This window comes from Falco cherrug, chromosome 12 (genome assembly GCF_023634085.1).
Source record: "Falco cherrug isolate bFalChe1 chromosome 12, bFalChe1.pri, whole genome shotgun sequence".
NCBI lineage: Eukaryota > Metazoa > Chordata > Aves > Falconiformes > Falconidae > Falco > Falco cherrug.
The window spans coordinates 23,618,108-23,640,132 of NC_073708.1; the positions used below are offsets into that span (position 1 = coordinate 23,618,108).

Consider the following 22,025-nt stretch of genomic DNA (forward strand, 5'->3'; position numbering starts at 1 on the left):
GGGAACAGCAGGAGCTCTTCTGTCCTCTGCAGCAGAGTGTGAGGACTTGTTCCCAAGACCTGGTGGACAGCGAGGTTCAGTCATCTGGTCTGATCTGCATCTTCCATCAGCCTTCACTTGATGAGTCTTGGAATTTGCAAGTTCACCTGTAGTTCCTTGGCCAGAGCCAAAGGACAACCTGGAAATTCAGGTCTCCAACCCTTAGGGATGCCGGTTGCTAATGATCAGTGTGATGGGAGTGAGGCTCCTGGCATGTCTTTGTGGGAGTTAATGGGCAGCCAGGACCTTTCTAGATTCTTCTGTTGTAGGGTTGCAGGTCTGGATGTTTAACAGAACCTCTTTTTCTCCCTAGATCTCAACCCTATGCCCACAGAGGAGATTGTGCAGATGTTCAATGAGCTGCGGAGTGACCTGGTGCTGCTCTATGAGCTGAAGCAAGCCTTTGCCAACTGTGAATATGAGCTGCAGATGTTACGGCACCGCTATGAGGCCCTGGCCAAAGCTGGTAGTATTGGCCCTCTCAGTGCAGAAGGCACCCATCCAGATGGCCAGGCAGGGCTTGGCATTGAGGAGGGCAAGGGAGATGCCAAGGACCAGATCATTGATGTAGTAGGAGCACCACTGACCCCCAACTCGGTGAGAAGGAAGGTTGGGGGGGCAGAACAGGGAGCACTCAGGTCTCCGACGCAGATGCCCTGACAAGTGCGCTGGGGATGCCGCCCTGCTGTCCCTCCAGGCATGCGCATCCAAGGGAGCACAGCAGCCTGTTCCCCGCAACTCCCAGTGCTGCTCTCTGGGTTTGTCTCCTGTGCCGGACAGTGTTCTTGGTGCTACAGGTGGGGTCAGCAGGGCTTTCCACATCCTGCGTGCAGGCAGATGGATTGACGTGGGTGCCACCATGGACCAAAGCAGCAAGGCTTTGGGTAACGAGAGCTTGCTCTAGGGCAGTAACAGTGATGCTAGCACAGCTGCAGGCCTGAGGCATTTTCATTCTAGACACACAGCCCCATAAGGGTTGCTCAGCAGAGGGAAGCGAGTGGGGAAAGCAATCTTGAGATGATGAGCTATGACCTGCCCAAGTCCCTGGAGTCAGGCAGTAGCCCTGGCTGGAGCAGGAGTCTTGGGAAGGAGAGAGGTGTTTGAAGAGCAAAGGGATGTTTTTATACCCTGCTTCCAGTGCTGAGAAAGGAAAGCCAGACCTAGGGCTTCTTCCACTGCGAGCCCTGTGACAATGTCCTGTGCATCTACCTCTGCAGGATGCGACTCGCCAGCCTCTCCTCCCTGCCTCCATGAGGGCAGGCTGCCCAGCCGTCACCACTGCCTCAGGGCCAGGGGTGTGCCTGGGGATCAGCTGAGGTTGCTTTCCCCTCTGTGCAGTCCCTTGGCACAGCTGAGCTGAACTGCCTGATAAAAGCTGCCCGTCTCCACACAGTGGCATCCTCGACGCCTCAGACATACTGCCCCTGGTAGCAGCACAGACCTTTACTTTCTAAAATGTATAATGTATTGCAGGATATTGAGAACACCTTGTCTGTCAACAGCAGAGCTGACACATTAGTCTGGACTTGAGTTATGTCTACTTGATTGTGACAATGTGGAGTCGTAAGGAAGCGTTCCACTGAGACAGGTTCATGTTTGCAAAGGAGACTTCTGGATTTTTTTTCCCCCTACTACGTTGTCTGAAATCTCACCCCTCCCTGCGGTCCGGAGTGTCCCGTTTTGCAAACTTTTTGGGCTGATTCCAACACACTTGCTCTCCCTTGAGACTCCTTGTTGGGAAGGTGGGAGAGGTGGTGGTGATGGTGGTGGCCATGGCTGCAGTAGGAGGGAGGCCGTGTGTGTGTGTTCCTCAGTGCCGTCTCCTGGAATTGGAAACACAGGGGTGGGCCCAGGCAGCACAGAGAGGGTTAAACTGACCTGGTCTCTGACATATTTGAAAGAAATATAATCAAGTTAATTCACTGCAAGGCAAATTCAGTACCTAAAGGGCCCCCATGTTAAATACAGCACTGACCTTTACCGGCTGATTACACAAAGACGACACAATTAGATTAGTCCAAGACAAAAGGTCAAGCACATTCACACTGTGACCATTTTATGCTACCTTTTGAGGGGGGGAAAAATTACATCCCAGCTGGAGGGGTGTCTTGGAGAGGAGGGGAAGGGACCTGCTGTACCATGTTCTGCCTGGCTCAGGTGTGTTTGGAGAGTTGAGCAGGGCTTGGCACTTCGCTTGCCCTGAACCTTTTCCGCAGTTCTGGGCAATGTGGTGGCGGGAGAGACAGGCCCCAAACCACCTTTTCCAAGGATGAGCTGAGCTGAGTGGAGGCCATGGGTTGGTGATGCTCCCTGCCTGGCCCAGAGCTGGCAGGGGCAGCCCCAGCGCCTCGCTCAGTGTCACGGCTAAAACCGGCTTCTGGAAGATCAGTGGGCTGGGGTCAGCGCTGAGAAGCGGGGTGGCTGGGGCAGTTGTTGGCTCTTTGGCTGGTGGGGTGCATGCGTGTGTCCCCACCCCGCACAGCGATAACCCTGAGGTGTCCCAGGCCCTGGCGTGGTGGGGACAGTGTGGGAGGCAGTGGGTGCAGGGCACGGTGCTGAGAAAGCAGCCTGCCTCTGCAAGCACAGTGCTTTTCCCTCACCCTGGGGCGCTTGCAGCGGGGGAAGCAATGCTGCAATACTGGTCGTGCAAGCGAGCAGCTCTAGAGCAAGCGCAGTGGTGCTTTGTGGTGGCCTTTGTCTCCCTCACCTCCTGCAGCCCTGGCCATGGGTGCTTGTGGGTGAAACCTCACCCTTCCCCTCGCTGAGGCTGCTTCAGCGGTTTAACTCTGCCACACCAGCCTTGAACTCCCGAGTTCAAGTGTGTGCTTTGCCACTGAGCTGCTGGGTGCCCTTGGGGGAATCGTTTAGTTTCCTTGCTTCAAATTCCTCCGAGTTGGAGAATCCCTTTGTGCTGCCTAGCGCTGCCTGTCCATGGCACTCCACGTGTTGGATTAAGCATGGATTAGTTCACCCTCCAAACCAGCTGCTCCTCTGAAGCCAGATTTGTTTCCTTGGAGAGAAGCATCTTGCTCCTGATGTTGGAGGGAGTGAGTGGCAAAGTCAGGAGTAGAGCTAGGAGTCCTGACTCCCAAGCCGTGCCCAGCATGCCTGGACTCCTTTCCGGGAATTACAATAGATAGGCAAAAGCACGCTGGGGTCTTGAGATACTGCTTGTGGCAACAGCTGGCTGCCACCATCCCTCTTGGCCGGCAGTGAGGATGGGGAACATCTCAGCAGGGTGTTTCAGCCCAGGTTAGGAGAGGCGTCTGCCTGTCTCGGCAGCGAGATCCCGTGGGGCGGCAGGAAGCCTGACATCGTTCTGCCCTGCTGCCTCCACCGCACCCCTCTTACCCTGGCTGCCTGTCCATCCTCTCCTGGGGCTGCGGTGCCCATTGCTGACCATTAAAGCTGAGGCTGGGATCCCCTCAGTGCCGTCTGCCACTGACCCCGGTAGGGACTTCACTCGGGGCCTTCGGGAGGTGAAAGGTGAGCCGAACTCGGAACAAATTAGTTCCAAGCAGAAGTTCAGCCAGTTACTCCAGATTGGATCCTTTGATTTCCGCAACTCAGACTCCACTCAGTGATCTGTAATGAGTGACTCTCAGAAATCCTCACATTGCAGCACTTTGTTCCTGAGCTCACAAGTCAGCCCATTAATGGGTAAAGGAAAAGACCTTGAGTCTAAGAAGTCTCGGGTTCAGAGTCAGAATTATTTGACTTTTAAGCTTCCTTTATCTGAACTCCTGCTGACTTCTTGTTTTCTGAGCCTGTTTGAAAGCTAGAAGTTACATTGTTAAGATCAAACATTCTCTCTTTCCAGATGGAGTTACAATATCTGTCTTTCATATATATATATAAATATATATAGTGTATATATACCAGGGTGTGTATATATATATATATATTCCTCTCCTTTTTTTTTAATCGTTCTTTCCATTAAAAGAAACTAGACTTGTAAGCTCTTGTAAATTATAATGTAAAACATTTTTTTTAACCAGACAGTTCCCAATTTTGCCCAAGGCAACTGGAATAGCAGCGCCACAGAAGGCAATAGGAAGGTGATTAATATGAATTTGTGACATATTTGAAAGATGGGTCTTTTGCCATATAAAGATTATCAAACACATGTGCTCTTCCCCATTAATTCCGCAGCCCTCCCAGGAAAGCCACAAAGCTCAGCTCCTTTGTTTCCAGGGTGGGTTTTTTGTTTTTTTAAATGTACCTTTCGGTCCCCTTGATTACCATGTATTTGATTTTTATAGGGCATCTGTTCACACTGCTGTGTGGGTTCTCTGGCCCTTTTATTTCCCCGTTAATCGGATCCCGCGAAGGCAGCCGTGCCAGGGCCTCTGACGAAATCCGTGTGTGTGTTGTATTTAACTTTTAGCCGTGCAAATTCCATGCTCTGTTTGCCATCCGCCCAGCGGGAACGGGGGGCCGCCTTCCCGCCGGGGGAGGCAGCGGGGCCTCCCACAACGCGCGCCGCTGCCGGGAGCACACGCGTGCCGGACTGGCAGGGCTCATTTCAGAGAGCGCGTCAGTGCTGCCTTGTCCATCCCCTGGATGCTTGCCCGGCCACGGCAGTGGCTCTGCAGGCCTCTGGGGACGGTGGATGGCTGCAGGGCTGAGCACGGCAGGGACCTGACCGCAGTCGCTGTGCCTGTGCAGCGTGTGCGGTAGCGCTGGCCCCTGCCGCTGCCTGTGGCGCGTTGTGCGGAGCAGACTCGATCTGGTGCTGTGCGCAGGGGACCCCGGGGCTCTGGCACTGCGTGTCCTAACAGCACCCAGCGCACAGGGTACCCGGTGGCTCTGGCATGCCTGGGGCACCCCGCATGCAGAGCCCTGCTTTGGCTGTTGACCCCGCTGTGGTCTTGGCCGCAGGGCCCGTGCAGTGCCTAGCAGTGTCTCGTCACAGTGCAGTGATACGGCTAGGGCGATGTTCCCGATGTTCCCGGTTTGGTGCGAATGGCCCCAGCTTTCCTATGGCCGGATTCGGTCATGAAAGCCTGTCTGTGAAGGGTGAGGCTCACCAGAGCCGCCAGTCTCGCTCAGGCATATCGTCGTACGCTGCCCAGAGAAGGTGGTTTCTTTGAGGAGCTGTGGTTCTCTGTCAGCCTCCTGCTCGGCTCCTGGGCCGCTTTGTGGTGGGTCTGGATGGTGGAGGGGCATTTCCAGGCTCTGCCCCGTCCTGCAGCCAGCACCCCAGCACAGCTGACCATAGCACAGAGCTGCTCTGCCCCTTTTTTCAAGGGCCTGCTCCTTAGGGCTTATGGCATGCCAGCTCCTGGCGCCATGGGTTGTTGCCAAGCTCAGCCCCTTTCTCCTGCTCACTCCCAGACCCTGTGCCACAACGGTGACTGTCCCAAAGCCCTGTCTGTGTCAGGGAGGTGACATCCTGGCCCTGCATCACTGCTGGATTAGCTCTGTCCCTCCTATCATGTAAGGACCTGGCTCTTGCCTTTCGTGGTTCGCGGCACTGCTGGGTGTGACGCTGGAGCCCTGTGGCTGGCTCCAGGACAGGCGAGTGTTTGCCATGACCCAAGGGCTCCCACCTGCTGATTCTTCTTTTGTTTCCCATCTCCCTCTTGGAGCAGAGAAAGCAAAGGGAGTCGGCTTCCAGCTCTTCCCCTGTCAAGAAGGTGAAGCAGCCGTGAGCTGCCTGCACTGGGTGAGGAGGTGCAGAGCTGTGTGCAGGGTCAGTGCCATCCCGTCCCGGAGCCCCCAGGGACAACTGGCTGCCTGCAGAGATGGGGCAGGCTGAGGGCCTTGCTGGGGCAGACACTGCAGCGCTCCAGAGCAGCAGGAGCCGTCCCCTGCCCGGTGCCACAGCCACAGCCCCGTGTGGCCTCCGGACACCTGCAGCAGGTGCTGGAGGGTGGCCCTGGGGCTGCACAGGGCTCTGGGGCTGCCCTGCAGTGGCTGGCACTAGCTGCCGTTTGTTCTGGTGGCTTTGGGGGTTTTTTTTACATGCCAGATTTTTGTGAGCGTCTCTGTAAATACAGAACCCTTCGCGTGTGCTGGAGCAGGGTCATCATTAGACCTGGCAAGGCCGCATGGAGCGGGAGGAGATGGTGCGAGCTGTCTCACACCCACCCTGGGCAGAGCAGGTGCCACTAGCCGTACTGGCAGCCCTGGCTGCTGGTGGCTGTCCCTGAGCCCCGTCTGCCTCAGTTGTGGGGTGGCAGCAGGGGTTCTGCAGCTCCCATCCTGCTCCAGGCTGCTGCAGCGGGCTAGGGAGCTCCCTCCAGCACCCCACGTGCCCTGTGTAGCTGCAGCCGTCCGGCAGCTCTTGGGTGCCCGTGGCTGTAGGCGCTGCCTCGCCTGGATGAGGAGATGCCTCTGCTGGGAAACACTCGTGTTGTCCCCGGCACTCGCTGTCAGCCCCAGTTCCTCCTGCTGCTGCCCTGCCCGAGGCAGGCGCACAGGGTCCCCCGGTCCCCGCGCCCATGTGTCACAGGACCTTGGCGGGGCTGAGGCATCGCCAAAGCCGGCGCTGGGAGCCTGGGTGCATGCGCTGCCTGCTGTTGGCACTGGCGGCCCTGGCTGTGTGCCCTGCTCCGGGCCGCTGCCCACCCCGCGTCCCCTCTGCCTGCCTCTCAAGTGTAACTGGCGATCGACCCGCCATGACGTCCTCTGAGTCACATTCTCGCCTGCAGGAGTAAAGGGCAAAGGCCAAGTTCTTAGTTTTCATAGAAAACTAATTAGACGACTCCATCGAAAATAGGTCAATAAAGCTGATCAGGGGCTGCACAGAGGGAGCCATTAAAACCCCCGTGACCTTTGCTTGGAGCAAGTGGGCTGGGGCTGCCCCGTCCCTCTGGGAGCTGCCCACTCTGTGCCAGCTGGACAGCTGTGTCCCTGTCACCCGGCGGCACCGCAGCGCTGGCCAGATCCCTTGGGCACCTGGATGTGGTGGCAGTTCCTGCAGGGCTGGTTATGGTTCCTGTGCATCATGGTGCTGTGCTCGTGCTGGCTTTCCTGGCCGGGGCAGAGCAGGTGCCCCTGCGCCCTGGGCAGAGCCGCGCTGGCTCCGGCCGTAGCAGGGATGCTCTTACGCACGGTAGCAGCCGCATGGGTACAGTGCCAGGCTGAAGGGCAGGGTGACAGATGCCAGTGGGACACGGTGGTTGCCGTCACACTGCACCAGGCAGAAAGCTGTGCTGGGGTGCACCTGTGGGTGCGGTCCCGGTGCGGTGGGCTGGTGGCATCCTCGGGCAGAGCTGCCGTGCGGCAGAAGCAAACCCCAGGAGGTGGGGGAGACTGGTGGGCCCACCCACGGTGCCCACGCTGGACAGCAAGGCAGTGCTCCCGGCAGCCGGGAACCTGGACCTCCCTTCCCAGTCAAAAACTTTCCCTTTTTGGGAAGCATGGACATGCTGGGACGCCATACCCCGGGGAGGGCAGCCCTGCTGGTGGGGCACCCTGCTCCCACATACCCAGGCGGCACCCCCCCCTCTTCCCCCGTACACACTCACACATGCATGGGCACAGCCCGGGCTCCTTTACCCCCAAACTTTATTCATGTGGCACATTTACAGCAAGGATTGGAATAACTAGACAATGAAAATGCTGGGTTTGCATTATCGGTTGGTTTAACTGGAACACCACACACCATGCAGTCATGTACCGCCAAGTTCAGTGCCTGTATTGCCCTTCTGGCTGCCGTCTACGGCTCTGCTCCAGGCCATGCACGCACGGGCCCGGGGCTGCAGCCTCCCTGCAGGTCAGCGCCCGGACGAGGGCTCCATTCAGCAGGGCCTCAGGGCTGGGTGACACGGGGGGACGTGAGCCCTCAGCCTGCCCCACAGCTGTCCCCCAACCACCCTGGCCGGCCGGGAGCCCACCCAGCCGGAGGGGATGTGCTCGGCAACTCTCTCAGGCAACAAGCCAGCTGCTGCTGAGCGTCCGCAGGGACCTGCGAGGGGCATGGCACGGCCCCCGGGGACCGTGGGCACGTGGGGGGCCGAGCCTCAGCTCGGGAACCGAGGGAGGCCGGATGGGATCGGAGGGGAGCAGGGTCAGGGGCCCGGGGCAATTTGCAGCTCCCCTGCTCGGGTACCTGTGGGCTGGGGGCCAGCGCGCGCTGGCACGTCCACCGCCAGCAACGGACGCGGTGCTGTGGCGGGCCTGTCCCTGGTGGAGCTGGAATCGGGCGTCGGGGCCAGGGCAGGGCTGGGCATCCCACCCAGCCCCGCAAGAGGCACGAGCAGACAGGATGGGGACGGGACGGGGCTCCGCATGGACACTGTCACCTCCCTCCTGCCGCCCGCCCGCCCGCCGAGCCCCCACCCCACTGAAGGGAGCCCTCCGGGGCCCCGCAGCCCATGGTGGGGCTGTCAGGGGCTCTGCAGCGGAGAATACAGGCACTTCACCTTGAACATAAAGAGACGGATCGCGTTTGTCACATACAGGAGTCAGAGAGGGGTTAGTGTTGACTCAAAAAGGGGAAAAGGCGCTCGGGGAGAGGCGGGGGGGCTGGCGGGGAGGGCAAGGGGCCGTCTCGACACTGCTGAGCCTCCACGAGCGGTGCCCCGTCGTGGGCACGCGCCGGCCTTGCTGCAGCAGCCGTCAAGGCCTGAAAACATAAAACCAGAGAACAGAAAGAAGGGAAGGTGGGGACGGCCCATGCCGGGGAGGAGATGGGGGATGCTCTGGCTACAGGGCGGGAGAGGGAGGACGGGGTGGGATATGGAGGGAGGGACGGAAATCGGGAGCCAAAGAAAAAGAACAAACTACGAGTCTAAAATGTGGTGCAAGCGCCCTACGCGGCTGTCCGCTAGCATGGCATAATGTCCGGAGCAGCCCAGAGAGGGAGTCACATCAGGTCTACACAGATTTGCCTTCCCATATATACAACCTCTACTGGAGTTAACAGCTGAAATTGAGATTTTTTGTGTCGGTTCCTCTGGCCTCGGTTGCCGTTTTTTTTTAATGCTGGAGCCCGTCCTCCCCGCCTCGCCGGCGCCGGGCGCATGCAGCCCTTGCCTGGCTTGCCTTGGGGATCAAAAGGGTTTGGAGGTCTGCTTGAAGATGAAGCCTCTATGGGCCAGTGTCTTCATGATGTTGGCGATGTTCTTACAGTCGTCTGCGGAGAGAGCACAGAGATGCTGGGTTAGAGCCGTGATCTGACTGGGACCTGCTGGACCAAGCTCCGGGACCCACGCCGGGGCTGTGCCCCCACCAGTCCAGGCACTGCCTCAAGTGCCTTGCAGTGGTGTCAGGCGAGTGCACGGTCCCTGGCTCCCCAGCACTTGCCACCTGCATCCCGGTACAGCCCTGCGCTGCACTAAGACGGATCCATGCCCAGGACCCGGAGGCTTGCCTGGGGCAGTGGCGTCACCTAGACTGCTGGCTGACACATCCCTGGGTCCTCCAGGCTGCTGCCTGCCCTGCAGCCCATGGGGAGCTGGTGCGTGGGGAAGGCGGCGTTCTTGCAAGCCAGACCCCCGCGGGCCCCCAGCTCTCGGCCAGTGGCTACCTCCCTGCAAGCCCAGTGCCGGTCGCCCCAGACTCCTCTTCCAGCACCCCTGTCCCGCGGTGGCACTGGCCAGCGAAGGAGCTGTCCCTGCACCGGGATGGGGACAACAGGTGATACTGGAGCTGCCCTCCACCAGCCAAGGAGGGTCCTCTCCTTCCCCTCACCCTCCTCAGGCAGGGGCTGTGCGGCACCTGGCTCGCTCTGCTCGCTGCTGAGGTTCGGGGTCATCCCCGTGCCCGCCGGACCCAGGCTGACAAGCAGCAGGCAGCCGGGCCAGCAAGCCACAGCCGTCCCCGGTGCAGGGCTGCGGTCGGAGCGGGTGCCGGGGGCCGGCCGGCAGCACCGCAGCCGTCAGAGCGAGCAGTGGTGGGGCAGCGAGCCGGGGAAGGGGAAGGCTCCGGCTGGTGTTATTTACCTGGGACTAAACTCAGGCACCGTTTGCTAAAATAGAAGCCGGGCTTAAATTGATTCCTAGTGTCTATATTTCATGTTGAAAATTGGCTTGTAAATCCATGTTTTGATCTATGAGGGCCGTCTCCTTAAGAAAAAGCAAGAGTAAATGTGTAATTTCTCCCTTGACAGCACACGGCGCAGAGGCGATCCTTCTTCCCGCTCCCCTCCGTTTCGGGACAGCTCCACTCGTTCCGATTACCACTCTTTCTTCCTCGCCCCACGCCTTGATGTCTCCATTTCATTACCGCCCGCCCATTTATCAAGCTGTTACCGTAAGGGTGACTTTGCCCACTTGCGTGTGGCAGCGGGGCCCGGCTGACACGGGGAGAGGGTGCCCCGGGAGGGGGTGGCGCAGGCAGGGCCCCCCTCTCCCTGCCGCCGCTGGATGGATGTTGTGGTAGAGGGAAGGCTGCATCATTACTGATGTGTAAATGATAAAGAAGCCTCCACATCCATCTCCCAACTGTAAATCCAGGGAGTGCTTTATAATCAAGCTACAGCGATAATAATGTGAAATTAGGTCTCTCTATCAACGGGAGGAGGCCTTTTAATCACGGCTTAAAGGGTGCAAACGCTGTTTATCATAATTGAACTGTATCCGGGCTAATTGTAGCCATATTTCACTGTCTAGGAGACAGCAGGCTGCCTGCTGACAGTGCTGCGTGCCGGATTGAGGGCCCTGTGCAGACGGGCAGCACTGCCCTGCTGCCAGGCGCCAGCCTGCAGGGACCGGGCTGCCCGGCCACCTTGCTGCTCCCGGCCACACCGGCAGCCCTGCCCAGCCCCGCGGTGCCTGGTGACCCGGTGGCATCCCCCATCGCCGGTCAGAGGCACTGGGGGCTTCCCCCCACGTGCAGCTCTCCGGGGGACTGGCCTGAGCTGCTGGGGCAGCTCCTGGCTGATGGAGGCAGTGGGAGAGGTGACGTCCCCATCAGAGCCATGTGCCTCCCAAGTGTCCCCCAGCCCCTCTCATGGCACCCCTTCCCCTCGCTGGTACCTCGCCGGCACCAATGGCTCCGGAAGGGCCCTGGAGATGACAGGTGTCCTGCCTGACCAAGCCACAGCACCAGCTCCCGCTGCCACTTGTTCCTGCTCACGTGAGCCCCTAACCATCCTTAGGACCCCCTGCTCCACCCATCCCTCCCCCCAGCCAGCTGAGCCCCCAGGAAATCAGCACCGGACCTGCCCCTGGAGCCAGCTTCTGTTGGGACCTAACAGGGAAACAGGGGCTCGAAAACCGGGGAGACTGAGGCAGGGGGAGTGCAACTGCCAGTGGCTACAACACTTGGCCCCCACCCCCAGCCAGCCCTGGCCTGATCTCCCCAAAAAGTAACAGCAAAACAAATCCTGGCCTCTGAGCTGTGTCAGGCGAGCAGCTTGGATTTGAAAGCACAGCCCCAGCCACTGCCCTTCGCCACTCCCAGGCATCCCGCTGCCCATCTCCCTGCCCACAGCATCACCCTGGGCCGCTGTGGGCTGCCAGGACTTGGCTATTGCTCCGTATTGGTGAAAGGGCAACTGTGCAGAGCCCTGGGGAGCGGCCAAACTGGCAGTGAGACCCCACAGCACCTCTTGGACCCCCAAGCTGATCCCCGGGGAGACCCTCTGGAACCACTGGCTGCTTTGTGAACCCCACCAGTCGTCTCCTCAAAGCCCTGATGTGCTCTTGTGCTGGATGCCAGCGCTGGGAGCTGCCCTGGGCTCTGGGCTGCCGCCCTGCAAAGCTGGTGGGACCCCCATGGGTTGGTGCCACCCACATGCCCATGCCGGCAACATGTCCTTGCCACCCCAAATGATGCCACGGCCCCCTGGCAGCAGGAGCCCCAAGCTTGTCATAAGTCATTTAGTGAGACTCATTCCAAATCAGTGCTAAGGTAAACACGCTTATTATAATTATCCATGTAAAAAAAAATCAACAACAGCAGAACAACTTTCTAATATGCAATTACAGCCATCTATTGATTTTACAATGTAATCCGCTCCGATTGATTTAATAACACAATTATAGGCTGGCTCTCGGGATATTAGAGTGGGAGATTTTCATAAACTCCAAAGCAAAAAACTAAGCGGCTTTTAAAACAACACAGTCAGATGGCTGTTTGGGGAATTATTAGCAATATGAAATCCTCTAAATCTGGCCATCGTTACCTTGTGAAAGGAATTTCTATTACAAAAATGGCAATTGACAGCCTAAGAGAGTGCAAACGGGATTGCTTTGCTGCTCGTTCGGTGCTTAATCCATTGCAAAGGTGACCACGGGGCAGGGGACGAGTGGGGTCCGAGGCAGGTGGTGCCAGCAGCCCCGCTAACCCTGCGCCCCCAGCTCGGCTCTCCCCAGGGGGGCACGCACCTGTGGCAGGGCTGTCCCAGCACCCAGGGTGGCACCCACCAGCCCCGTCCCAGCAGGGTGACACTGCCTGGGACTGTGGTGGCCTGGCAGGGTGTGGAGCCCCCCCCACGATCCCTACCCCAACGCACCCAGCACACCCCGGTCCCAGGCACCTCCAGGGTCGTCGGGGTGCCCACCCATGTCCCCAGGCGGGGGGCCGGGGTGAAGGTGGCCCTGTGCCGCTGGCAGCATGGCTCTGCGGGTGTGCACAGGCACGTGCACGCCCGCGCGCCCCCGCTCTCCTCGTGCTCGCTCCCTCAATGTATTCCCGACTTTATGGGCACATTTTTCTTGTCAAGCTGACAGGGTTGCTAAGTGGATTTCTCCCTGATATGCGGACGGATTATCACATTACTCCAATGTCCTACACAAACATATTACTTTATATTCAATAGCCCTAATGAATATAAACTGCTTTTTCTTTTTTGGGGGTGGGGGGTAATCTATAGATTTTTAATGAGGGCACTATTAACTCCCTCCTCTTTAAAACAGACTTAGGTGCAGCCTCTGAGTAGAAAATCAATGGTGTTATTGTAGGAATATTGTATATTGATATTGTAATAATAAGATGCAATTGATTTAGGGGTGTTGTGCGGTGTGTGTGAAAGGGGTCAGCCTGGGGTTATCCTGCCTCCTGCAAGCGAGCGGCGGCTCTGCCCTGCCTCCTGCCCCACGCCGTGTCCTGCCGCTTCCCAGCATTGCCCCACAGGGTCGAGCTCGCCCCGAGGCGCTGGGTCCCGGCTGCTTCCAGGACCCTCCGTGGCCAGAGTGCCAGTACGCGGGGTGATGTGCCACTCTGAGCTCCTCTCGCCTGGCTGGCTTAGCCCCGCCACGTTGTAAGCCCCCTACCCAGAGTTTTAGCGTTACCCACGGCAGCACCGCACCGCCTCGACACCCGCACCCAGCCCTCTCCACGCCTTGCCAAGCTCTCGCTGCAGTGACAGCCAAGGACAGCCACATGCGCACACGCGTGGGACAGCGGCAGTCCTCTTTTAATGAGGGCTGGAGTTTGCCGCTGTTCAGCATCGCTGGCTGCCCTGGTCCCTGGAGGGGGACGGCCATTCCCACCACGCTCCAACCTCTGAGCCCAGGGTGCTGGGCTGACTGTGGGCACGCTCCCTCCCTCCGGCCACCACACAGCCGCACCGCTGCGAGCCCAGGACGGGCGCAAAGGACTTCGTCAGCAGGCGGCTGGCCCGCAGCCCAGGCACGATGCGGCGGTGCCACGGGAGCGGGCTGCCAGGAGCGGCGATGCTGCCTGGCAGAAGCGTGTGCCCTCTGCACGCACCCAGGCACAGGGGAGTCGGGAAGGGGCCGTGTCCCTGCACACGCTGCCCCGTCAGCGTCCCCCCACCTCCCCACCGGAGCAGACCACCCGGGCAGCACCACCGCCGCTGCCGTGCGCTGGGCTGAGACGCTGGCGGTGTGCGGAGCGAGGTTTTCAATCCTGGTGGCTGCCCAGGCGGGCGGTGGGTGGCTGGGGGAGCGCAGGGCCCCCCCAAATGTGCTCATTTGGCGGCAGCCCCGCCGCACCTGTGCTACGCCCGGGAAGACGGATCACCCCCGGCCCGAGCTGAGCAGGTCCATATTTAAACTGTCCCCATGCTTTATGGGCTGTACAAGAACTGATGCTCGGGCGACGAGGGGCCATTTGTCAATGTTCTAATGGCAGATTACTGTTAATGAATAATATCACTGCTGCCTTTGTATAACAGCTCCCTGCAAAGCGGGAACAGGGCCACCCGGCCACCGCCGCCCTTCGTCTCCCTGCTCCAACCCTGGGTGACAGCAGGTGGCCTTGTGACCGGCAGGAGCTGCACAGTCCCCACGCAGCCTGGCCCTGCTGCTGACATCCCCGGCAGTCACAAAGGGGAGCGCCGGGTGCTGTGTCCCCGCAGTGGGCTGTGCTGCTCCCCATGAGCAGGCATGTCCCCAGGAGGGCACAGCCACCGGGGGCAAGAGTGACAGTGTTTGCCCGGCATGCAGAGCCAGCCTCTCACCCTGTCCATGCTGGAGCCAGCAGGGAGCTGCGTCTGGTCCGCATCATCCCCACCACGACATGCCAGGCGAGGTGGGGGCACCAGGGTGCTTGGCCACAGCTGTGACAAGATGTGGCAGAGCACAGAGCTCCCAGCCTGAAGGGATCCTTGGGGACACTGGGGATAGTCCTGCCAGGCTGCTCCCAAATGAATGACTTCATAATCCTGCGTGTGGGGCGAGGGGCTCTGCGTGACCCACACAGCCAGCAGGTATATTAGGTGGAGCTGACAGCGACGCGCAGAATATTAAGAATAACTTACCTCATTATCTGCAATTACGTTACTGCCACACACCTCATTTCTTCACGAAGAAAAGAAAATTAGTTTTATATTGACTTCATCCCAGTGCCTCCCCTGCCTGCCCCACCACAGAGTGCCCACACGGGCTCTAAAGAGGGTTTGGACGCAATTAATACTCGTCCTCCCCCAACCTGTTGCTGTCCCTGTCCTGGGGGGACAGGATGCTCGTCCCACCCCCTGCACACCAGGGTCAGTGAGGACTCCAAAGCCAGCTCACCCTAGCAGGGATGCTGGAGCAGGGAGGGCCCGTCTTTGGCAGCTCCCAGGTCGGCAGGGAGGTGACACCGCCAGGCGTCCCTGGGAAGCAGCCGGCCAGACGAGCAGCAGTGGAGGTGACCCACCCCGGTGTTCAACTTGATGCCCCAGGCACCTGCTTCCTCCAGCCTGGGCTGGCCACTGTCACCCCGTGGGTGATGGGATGCTTCCTCCCGTCCTCCACGCTGGGGATTGCTCTTCCCATCATGCGCCTGCTGTGCTGGCCCCCTCCCAGGGCAGGCAGAGAGAGCTGGGTGGCTGGGTCACAGCACTGCAAGACACTCGGCTGCTGAGACACCCACTGGCCCCACAGCTGCTGCATGGCCTGGCACAGGCGATGCTGTGCAGGGGGACCCCAGCATTTGGGGCGTCCCAGCTGGACAGGATGGGCAGCTGGGGCTGAGCTCCCTCGCAACACCCCCAAGAGCTCCTGGAGCCCATGAGGCCAAAGGGCACTGACACTGCTGGGGCCAAGGGTGGCACCGGGTGCGCCAAGCCCTCCATTTGTCCTCCAGCCCCTGTGATTGTCCCTGCACACCCAGTATCCTCGCAGGCCCGCAGGCATCCCCAGGCAAACAAAGCCAGCACTGCCATTGCCCCGCTCCCAGCTGCAGCCGCTCACCGGCCGGGAGGGAAGGGGAGTGGTGTGAGTGGCAATACAGGGAAAAAAGCCAATTTCATCTTTATTAGAAGGAGATTTCTCTTTTAGTAATAAGCACACTTCAAATAATTAGCGTGTTTTACGTAATAATGAAATTATGGAAATGCAGGCCACTTATTCAAACAAGTCACCATTACCATATTTTTAAATATTAGACTTAATTAGAGTTTATCACTTCAGAGAAGTACGAGGAGTGGAGATTTTTTTTCCTTTACAAAAAAAATCCTCATAAAGTGTTTATTAAGAGCGGGTAAGAAGGGGATAATGATCTGTTTGGAAATTAAGGCAATCAAACATTTAATGCTCTGCACTCCTGTAGGCAAAAGCATTCAAATGAGTCAATTATACATCCATTATCCAGGCACGATTAAACAAGGCAGGACGGGGAATTTGTCCTCAGCATCATGCGATTGTCGCGAGGACTTATGTCCACTTAAAGGCAGCTAATAAAACACTAAACTTGGGGAAGAAGAGGAAGGGAGGACTGAGAAAAGGGAAGACAGGAGAAGACGCGGCGGGTCAGTGGGACCGCAGAGGGGCAAGGGTGGGAGGTGGGTAAGGAGGGAGCTGTGTCTGCATCCCAGCCCTTCATAAATCAAAGTAATTAAGTTAACATGAAAATCAACTTCACCATCCCGTTAAATTACAGCATTTGCATATTAGGACTCAAATGAAGTAGGTAGCGGGCGAGGGGGCTGGGAGGGGAGCAGGGAGTGGGGGGGTGGGGGTAGGGGAGAAGAGTGGGGGGGACCATGCACCAAAAAGGGAAACATTTATTACAGTGAATAACTAATTTCAGAATTTATAGCGCTGGATTTTTGTTCCCGTGCCATTTATATTACAGAAGGAAATTAAGGGGCGGGCAGGAGGCTGGCTGGACATCTTTCTGCGTTATTGCTTGTCTGCCATTTGCAAATCATTATTAATTGTGGCCCGTGTCGCTGGTGCAGCAGGGCAGGGTGCCTGGACAGCCGGAGCAGACACACATATCTCTTCATCAGGACCCCAGCCGCTAGCCCTGGAGAGCCAATTACCCCTCCCTGATTGGTATCAGATAAGGAGGGAATTTTTACAAATTAGGGAATAAATAGAATTTCCACACGTGGAGCAGGGAGGGCTTGAGAGGCAGTAATGAAAAACGATACATCACCATCAGCCAGACAACCCTATTCATACGCCGATGCATTACACTCACTACTCATAATCCTGCCGAGTGACAGACAGCCGCTGAACCAGCCAAGCCGGAGGGGAGCGCATCCCGCTGGCCAGCCCACTCGGCAGCGCCAGCACCCCATGGCAGTCACGGAGGTTCCTGTGCCACCGGCCCGTGGTGCAGCCTCTGCTGCACACCTCCTGCCTGGCACTGCCAGCCGGGCGGGCAGCGGGGACAGACCTGGCAGCGGTGACGCTGTGCCGGAGCCGTCCCTGCTCTGCTGCCCGCAGGAGCCCAGCAGGACAAGCCTCCAAACTTGGCCTCAAGTTAAAGCTGGCACCCAGCTGCACCCAAGCCTCTCACCCGACTCCCACATCCCTGCAGGTAAAGCGTGTCTTCCCCAAAATTATCCAGCCCAACCCGTGCCCTCAAGAAGACTGCTCTGTTGGCGGCTCCTGGCAGTATCCTGCTATTACAAGATCCCTACCTAATTTCTGGTAAGGATTTACTTTCTCGTACTACTCGGCCCCCACATCAGCCCCGCTGCTCAGCCAGCCCTGGGTGCCATTAGCAGGGTCCCTGTGTCACCCTGTGAGCGGTGCTATGGCTTGAGGACTGGGGAGGCAGCGCTGGCTCCAACCAGCCACAGGAGCAAAGGATGCGCTCCTGCGTGGCTCCAGTCCACCGCCAACGCGATCGGGCTGGGGCACCTCCATCCCCCTGAGCCTGCCACCGAGACAGCCCCAACGCCAGCCCTCGCCCGGGCAGAGCCCAGAGCTGCCAGCCAGCTCTGTCCCCGAGCCGGGGCATCTGCTTTCCAACCCCAGCAGCTCCCGGCGGCAGCACAGTCCTTTGCCCTGGGATGTGATGGAGCTGGATGGCCCCAGGTACGCAGCTTGCACCCAGCTAACGGGGGCCTGGCACGTGGCCGGCCTCAGAAAGAACAAATCCTGGAAGTGTGGGGACCCTACTGACATTCCGGAACCCAGTTTGCGCCGTACTCCCCAGCGTTGGAGCCGCGCGCCTCTGTGCCCGTAATTAGCTCTCCCTTATGACAAGCACGTCACTGAACAAAATGCTCGGCAGGAGATCAATCTCGCCTGTAAGTCACGCAGCCTTTAATTTATTCAGCATACAATGTCGCTCCACCGCTGGCTTCCTGTAATTTATACCGTACACTGTCGTGTATTATTTAACTCGTCCGAGTGTTTTACAGCTCGCCTGAAAGTCGCCGTGCAAAATAAAGTCACGGTGGGGCACTGGCGAGGTGCAGGCAGGATGCAAGCTGCACCCTTGTCCCAGGGCTGGTGGGGGACTCCCAGCCTGGCTCAGAGACAAGGTGATGGTGACAAGTTCTTGTAGAAGTTGGCGGCTCAGGACCCCCCCTCCAGGGCTCTGTGGGTGGGAATGGGAAGTAGGTCCCCACAGGAGCCCAGTAAACCACAGTCTCCAGTGCTGGTGCTTCCTTAGAGGTGGAAAGGATGGCAGCAGGGGCAGAGGGTAGCAGGACTCCTGCCTGCTGGGGCTGGGGTGCCTGGGGAGACCCAGCTGGACTCAGGGATGGGACAGAGCAGAGATGCTCTCCGCACTCCTCCTCCCGTCTGTGCTGGATGCCAGGGATGGCCAAGCTAGTGCCTGCGCCTCTCTGCAACATGGACGGAGGGTCCCTGCCCACAGGCGCTGCTCAAACACAGCCAGAGCTGCCAGAGCAAAGTGCGGTGAGGGAGGAGGCTGGGAGCCCCACGGCGCTCGGCAGATGCAATGGCCTCGTCTCCTGGCCTGGCCTGGGCAGGCTGCAGGGCTGCGGGCAGCTGCCAGAAGGGGATGGCGCAGGCAGGGAGCTGAGCGAGCAGCAGCACTGCCAACGTGTCCAGCCCCACCAGTACCAGAGCAAGGGAGAAGCCCAGGACATCGGTGGAAGCCAGAATGCTGCTGCAGCAATATTGCCCAGCCCATGGACCATCCCCACGGTGGCTCTGCCTTTCCCTGCCTGCACAGCCAGGACTGTCGCTGCCACTGGAGCAGATCCCAGGCAGCGCTGGCGGGAGCAGGCAGCCCGGCCAGGGCGGTGGGGCTTCATCCCACAGGCAGGGCACCGGGGGCTGCCCCGTCGCCCCTTCTCCTGCTGCACACCCCAGAGCGGGCAGCGGGCAGGCAGCGGGCAGCGGGCAGGCAGCGGGCAGTGGGATGGCTCCTTCTGGCCTCTCCTGCAGGACACACAGCGGCAGCAGCCAGGCCCTGAGAGCAGGAGGGAGGTCCTACCCCAAAACTGGGGTAAGGACTGTGGCTAGATGGGGCTGAGGGCCAGCTGTTAGCTGGTGCAGCCGCTCTGAGCAGCTCACCTAGAGCATGCTTTTGGCCATGCAGCTGGATGGAAACAGTCAGTGATGTAGAGCTGGATATCCTCCGCAGGGAAGGTTAAAACCTCTGTTCAGTGTAAAGTTGCCATATCTAAGCACTTATGATCAAGATATTTATGGCTAGTTTATTCCAGGCTGTTAAAGGCAGCAGTAGTTATCCACAGATAAAGGGAATTCGGCTCCCCTGATGACTTTTCTCGCTGCGGTGAAGGCATGCCTGGCCAGAGTTGGGCTGCTTGTGGTGTAGTAACACACCTGACGGTCCCTGCCAGAGCCAGTGCCAGGGCTGGGCATGCAGATGCTTGGCAGGGTCTGTGGCTCTGGTTCTGCTGTGTGGGAGCTGCGGGAACAGATGTGGAAGATGCTGTCTTCCTGCCCTTGACTGATGCTGCTGGGGGCCAGAAGGTCCCCAGGCTGCAGAGAGCAATTTGGTCTGCCTTTCTGCCTGTCCCCAGCACTGGTACGGGTGTCCCTGCCTCCCGTATCCCCTCTGCACGCTGCTGTGCCTCTGCCATGCCCTGCTCTGAAGGAGGATTTCTTTAGGGCAGTAGAAGGCCAAACTGCCCTGGGGTTTTGCAGGGCATTTCAAGTCCTGTGAGCCCCGCACCACTGGCCCGGCTATTGGCTTCACTCCACGTCCAGCTCCTGACACCCAGTCCCACCACTGAGACTGGGACCCTAATTAGGGAGAAATTTCAAGGGAGAAATGAGAGAGTTTATAAAGCCGAGTTTCTCCTGCCTGTGAATGACACGAGATGTCAGAGAAAGGAAATAAAAGGCAAGGATGCAATTCCAGTGCCACCGAGAGTGTGTGGCGAGTCCTAATGGAAAGTTCTCCTGCTCTTTAAAGCTTGGTCAGATGGCCTAGTTATTGCTTTAAAAGGACCCAGAATCAAACCACGGTGTCGCACTCGAAGCCTTCAAATAAAGCAAGCTGTGTTTCTGCAGGTCCAGCAAGGCAGAGGCAGGCGATTACACAGAGAAGGGCAGGTCTCTTTATCTTGGAGGGAGACCTACCTATTTTTAAACATTAGCTCCAAATCAGCAGCTCACCTCTTTGTCTCATACAAACCCTCTCTCGTCTTCTGGAGGAGAGATCAAACGCCAGCCCTGCTGCCATTGTTTCTCTCCCAGCGAGATGGATGCGGGACTGTAATCTTCCCACAAAGCCGCATGCTTCAAAGGTATCAAAAGTGCTTATTAAAAGTCCTAGGAAACTAATTTAATAACATCCCAAAGGGCTGGAAAAACCAGCGCCAGCAGCTCAAAATACAACCTGGTGAGGGAGATGGGCCCCCATTCAACACAACCCCGTCCATGGGCGGCTGCCCACGGGGCTGGGGTGCTCCAGCACAGCACAGCACCACCCTGGTGCTGCCCGCACTCCTGCCAGGGATGCAGCCAGGCAAGCAGGAGCATGGAGGACCCTGCCCTGATGCCACACTGCCAGTGCAGCTCGTGTGGGACCAAGGGCTTTGCTGGGCCAGAGGCATCCTCACATGGTGGGGACAGAGTCTGTCTACCCACCCCGGCTCCACAGCTCGGCAACCCTTGCCAAGCTGAAGAGCCTGCACTGTCCCAGAGGCAGGGTTTCAGGCTTGCCTCTGAAACACAAAAAGCACCGGGTGGCCTTTGCTGGCCATCTTGGCAGCTGCTGGAGCAGTGGCTTTGTGCAATGCTCTCCCAGACTGCCAGGCTGGAGGGACATGAAGCAGACGCATGACGGGTCTGTACATGGTGCAGACAGACCTGCAGAGCCACGACAGAGAGACCGGTGTGCTGTGTGAGAAGGACCTGCACACCGCCTGCGGGGATGGGCTGCTACACGTGCCTTCCCACTAACGCATACGTGCAGCAGGCATGTGCTCCCAGCCGCAGCGGCGTGAGGGCTGTGCTCCCTTCCATCTCCCAGAGCCGGTCCCTGCTCCCGGCCGATGCCAGGCAATGCACAGCACCCTGGGGCTGCATCCCATCTGAATGGTGCAGGCTCCCGTGGAAAGGGGCAGGGGATTGAAATTAACGCTCCAGCCTCCGTCTCGTCCTGCCCATTAGCGGGGCTGTTTTACTCCGGATCATTAAATATGTATATCTTATTACACGCCTTGTTACAGTATTGAGCTCTATTGACTGATAATAAATTCCAAGCATCATCCTGGTCATAAATTTATCTGGAGATGATGAAGACTCAATAATCTAGTCATGCAGATAATATGATAGGGCCTTAAAAAAGATCATTACATTATATGCCAAAATTAAAAGTGAAATACACTTTATTAACACTGTTTCCACACTTGGGGCCATTACTTGTTATATCCCCTCCTGCCCTCCCACCCGCCTGCACACCGTCCCTCGGGTGAGCCAGGGAAGGCGAGATGAGGCAGAGCTGCTTGGCAGAAACCTGGCAGAGGGGTACGGGGGGTGGCTCACACCAGGACTTCCCAGATCGATCCCAAGGATGCAGGGCCCTGCCTGATACAGCACTGCCGCCCTGCCCACTGGGCAATGGCCTCTGAGCATCTCCGGCCGTTTCAGCAAACTCCTGTGCCTGGTGCCGCTGGCTGCCTGCAGGCAGCCCTCAGCAGGCCCTGGCTGTAGCCATCAGGACGAAGGGCAGCCACGTCCCCAGCCTCCAGAAGGCAAAAGCCACCTCCTGCAGCTTCAGGTCTCCTGAGAAAGCTGCCCACCCATCGGGGTTAACCCAACAGCTCCCACCCGACAGCAGCTCTCCCCCAGGCTCCAGCGAGCTGCAGCGCCAGGACAGGGATCCTCGCTCGTGCCCAGCCGCGCTGTGGTGTGGCACAGACGGCTGGGGAGCAGAAATGGGGATGTGGGTGCAACGGGCACCCCCTGTGAGAGAGGAGGGCTCCTGGCAGGCTCCCAGGGCCCTGCTGCCAGTCT

General features: G+C 58.6%; 3 protein-coding genes across 9 annotated transcripts in view; 1 reads left to right on the plus strand and 2 right to left on the minus strand.

The window, feature by feature from the left end:
* DMAP1 (DNA methyltransferase 1 associated protein 1) overlaps positions 1–7,403 on the plus strand; it is a 35,721-nt gene extending 28,318 nt beyond the window's left edge. For 4 of the 5 annotated variants that reach the window (XM_055725325.1, XM_055725324.1, XM_055725323.1 and 1 more), the window contains one exon: positions 353–4,165. In XM_055725325.1, coding sequence (XP_055581300.1) covers positions 353–699 — 347 coding nt within the window. In that variant the 3' untranslated portion in view covers positions 700–4,165. Of the gene's footprint in view, positions 1–352; positions 4,166–5,633 lie in introns of those variants that run through there. The other variant, XM_027802669.2, reaches the window with a different exon arrangement.
* Positions 7,404–7,536: 133 nt separating this feature from the next.
* ERI3 (ERI1 exoribonuclease family member 3) overlaps positions 7,537–22,025 on the minus strand; it is a 135,147-nt gene continuing 120,658 nt past the window's right edge. For all 3 annotated transcript variants that reach the window (XM_055725330.1, XM_055725331.1, XM_027802696.2), the window contains exon 8: positions 7,537–9,124. In XM_055725330.1, coding sequence (XP_055581305.1) covers positions 9,042–9,124 — 83 coding nt within the window. In that variant the 3' untranslated portion in view covers positions 7,537–9,041. The remainder of the gene's footprint in view (positions 9,125–22,025) is intronic.
* LOC114015380 (uncharacterized) lies at positions 12,086–21,417 on the minus strand. The gene has a single exon (XM_055725329.1). The coding sequence runs from the start codon at positions 13,869–13,871 to the stop codon at positions 12,939–12,941; it is 933 nt and encodes a 310-aa protein (XP_055581304.1). The 5' UTR covers positions 13,872–21,417; the 3' UTR covers positions 12,086–12,938.

Excerpts from the sequence above, each read along its gene's own strand:
- LOC114015380 (XM_055725329.1), bottom strand. The coding sequence starts at position 13,871 with ATGAGCACATTTGGGGGGGCCCTGCGCTCCCCCAGCCACCCACCGCCC.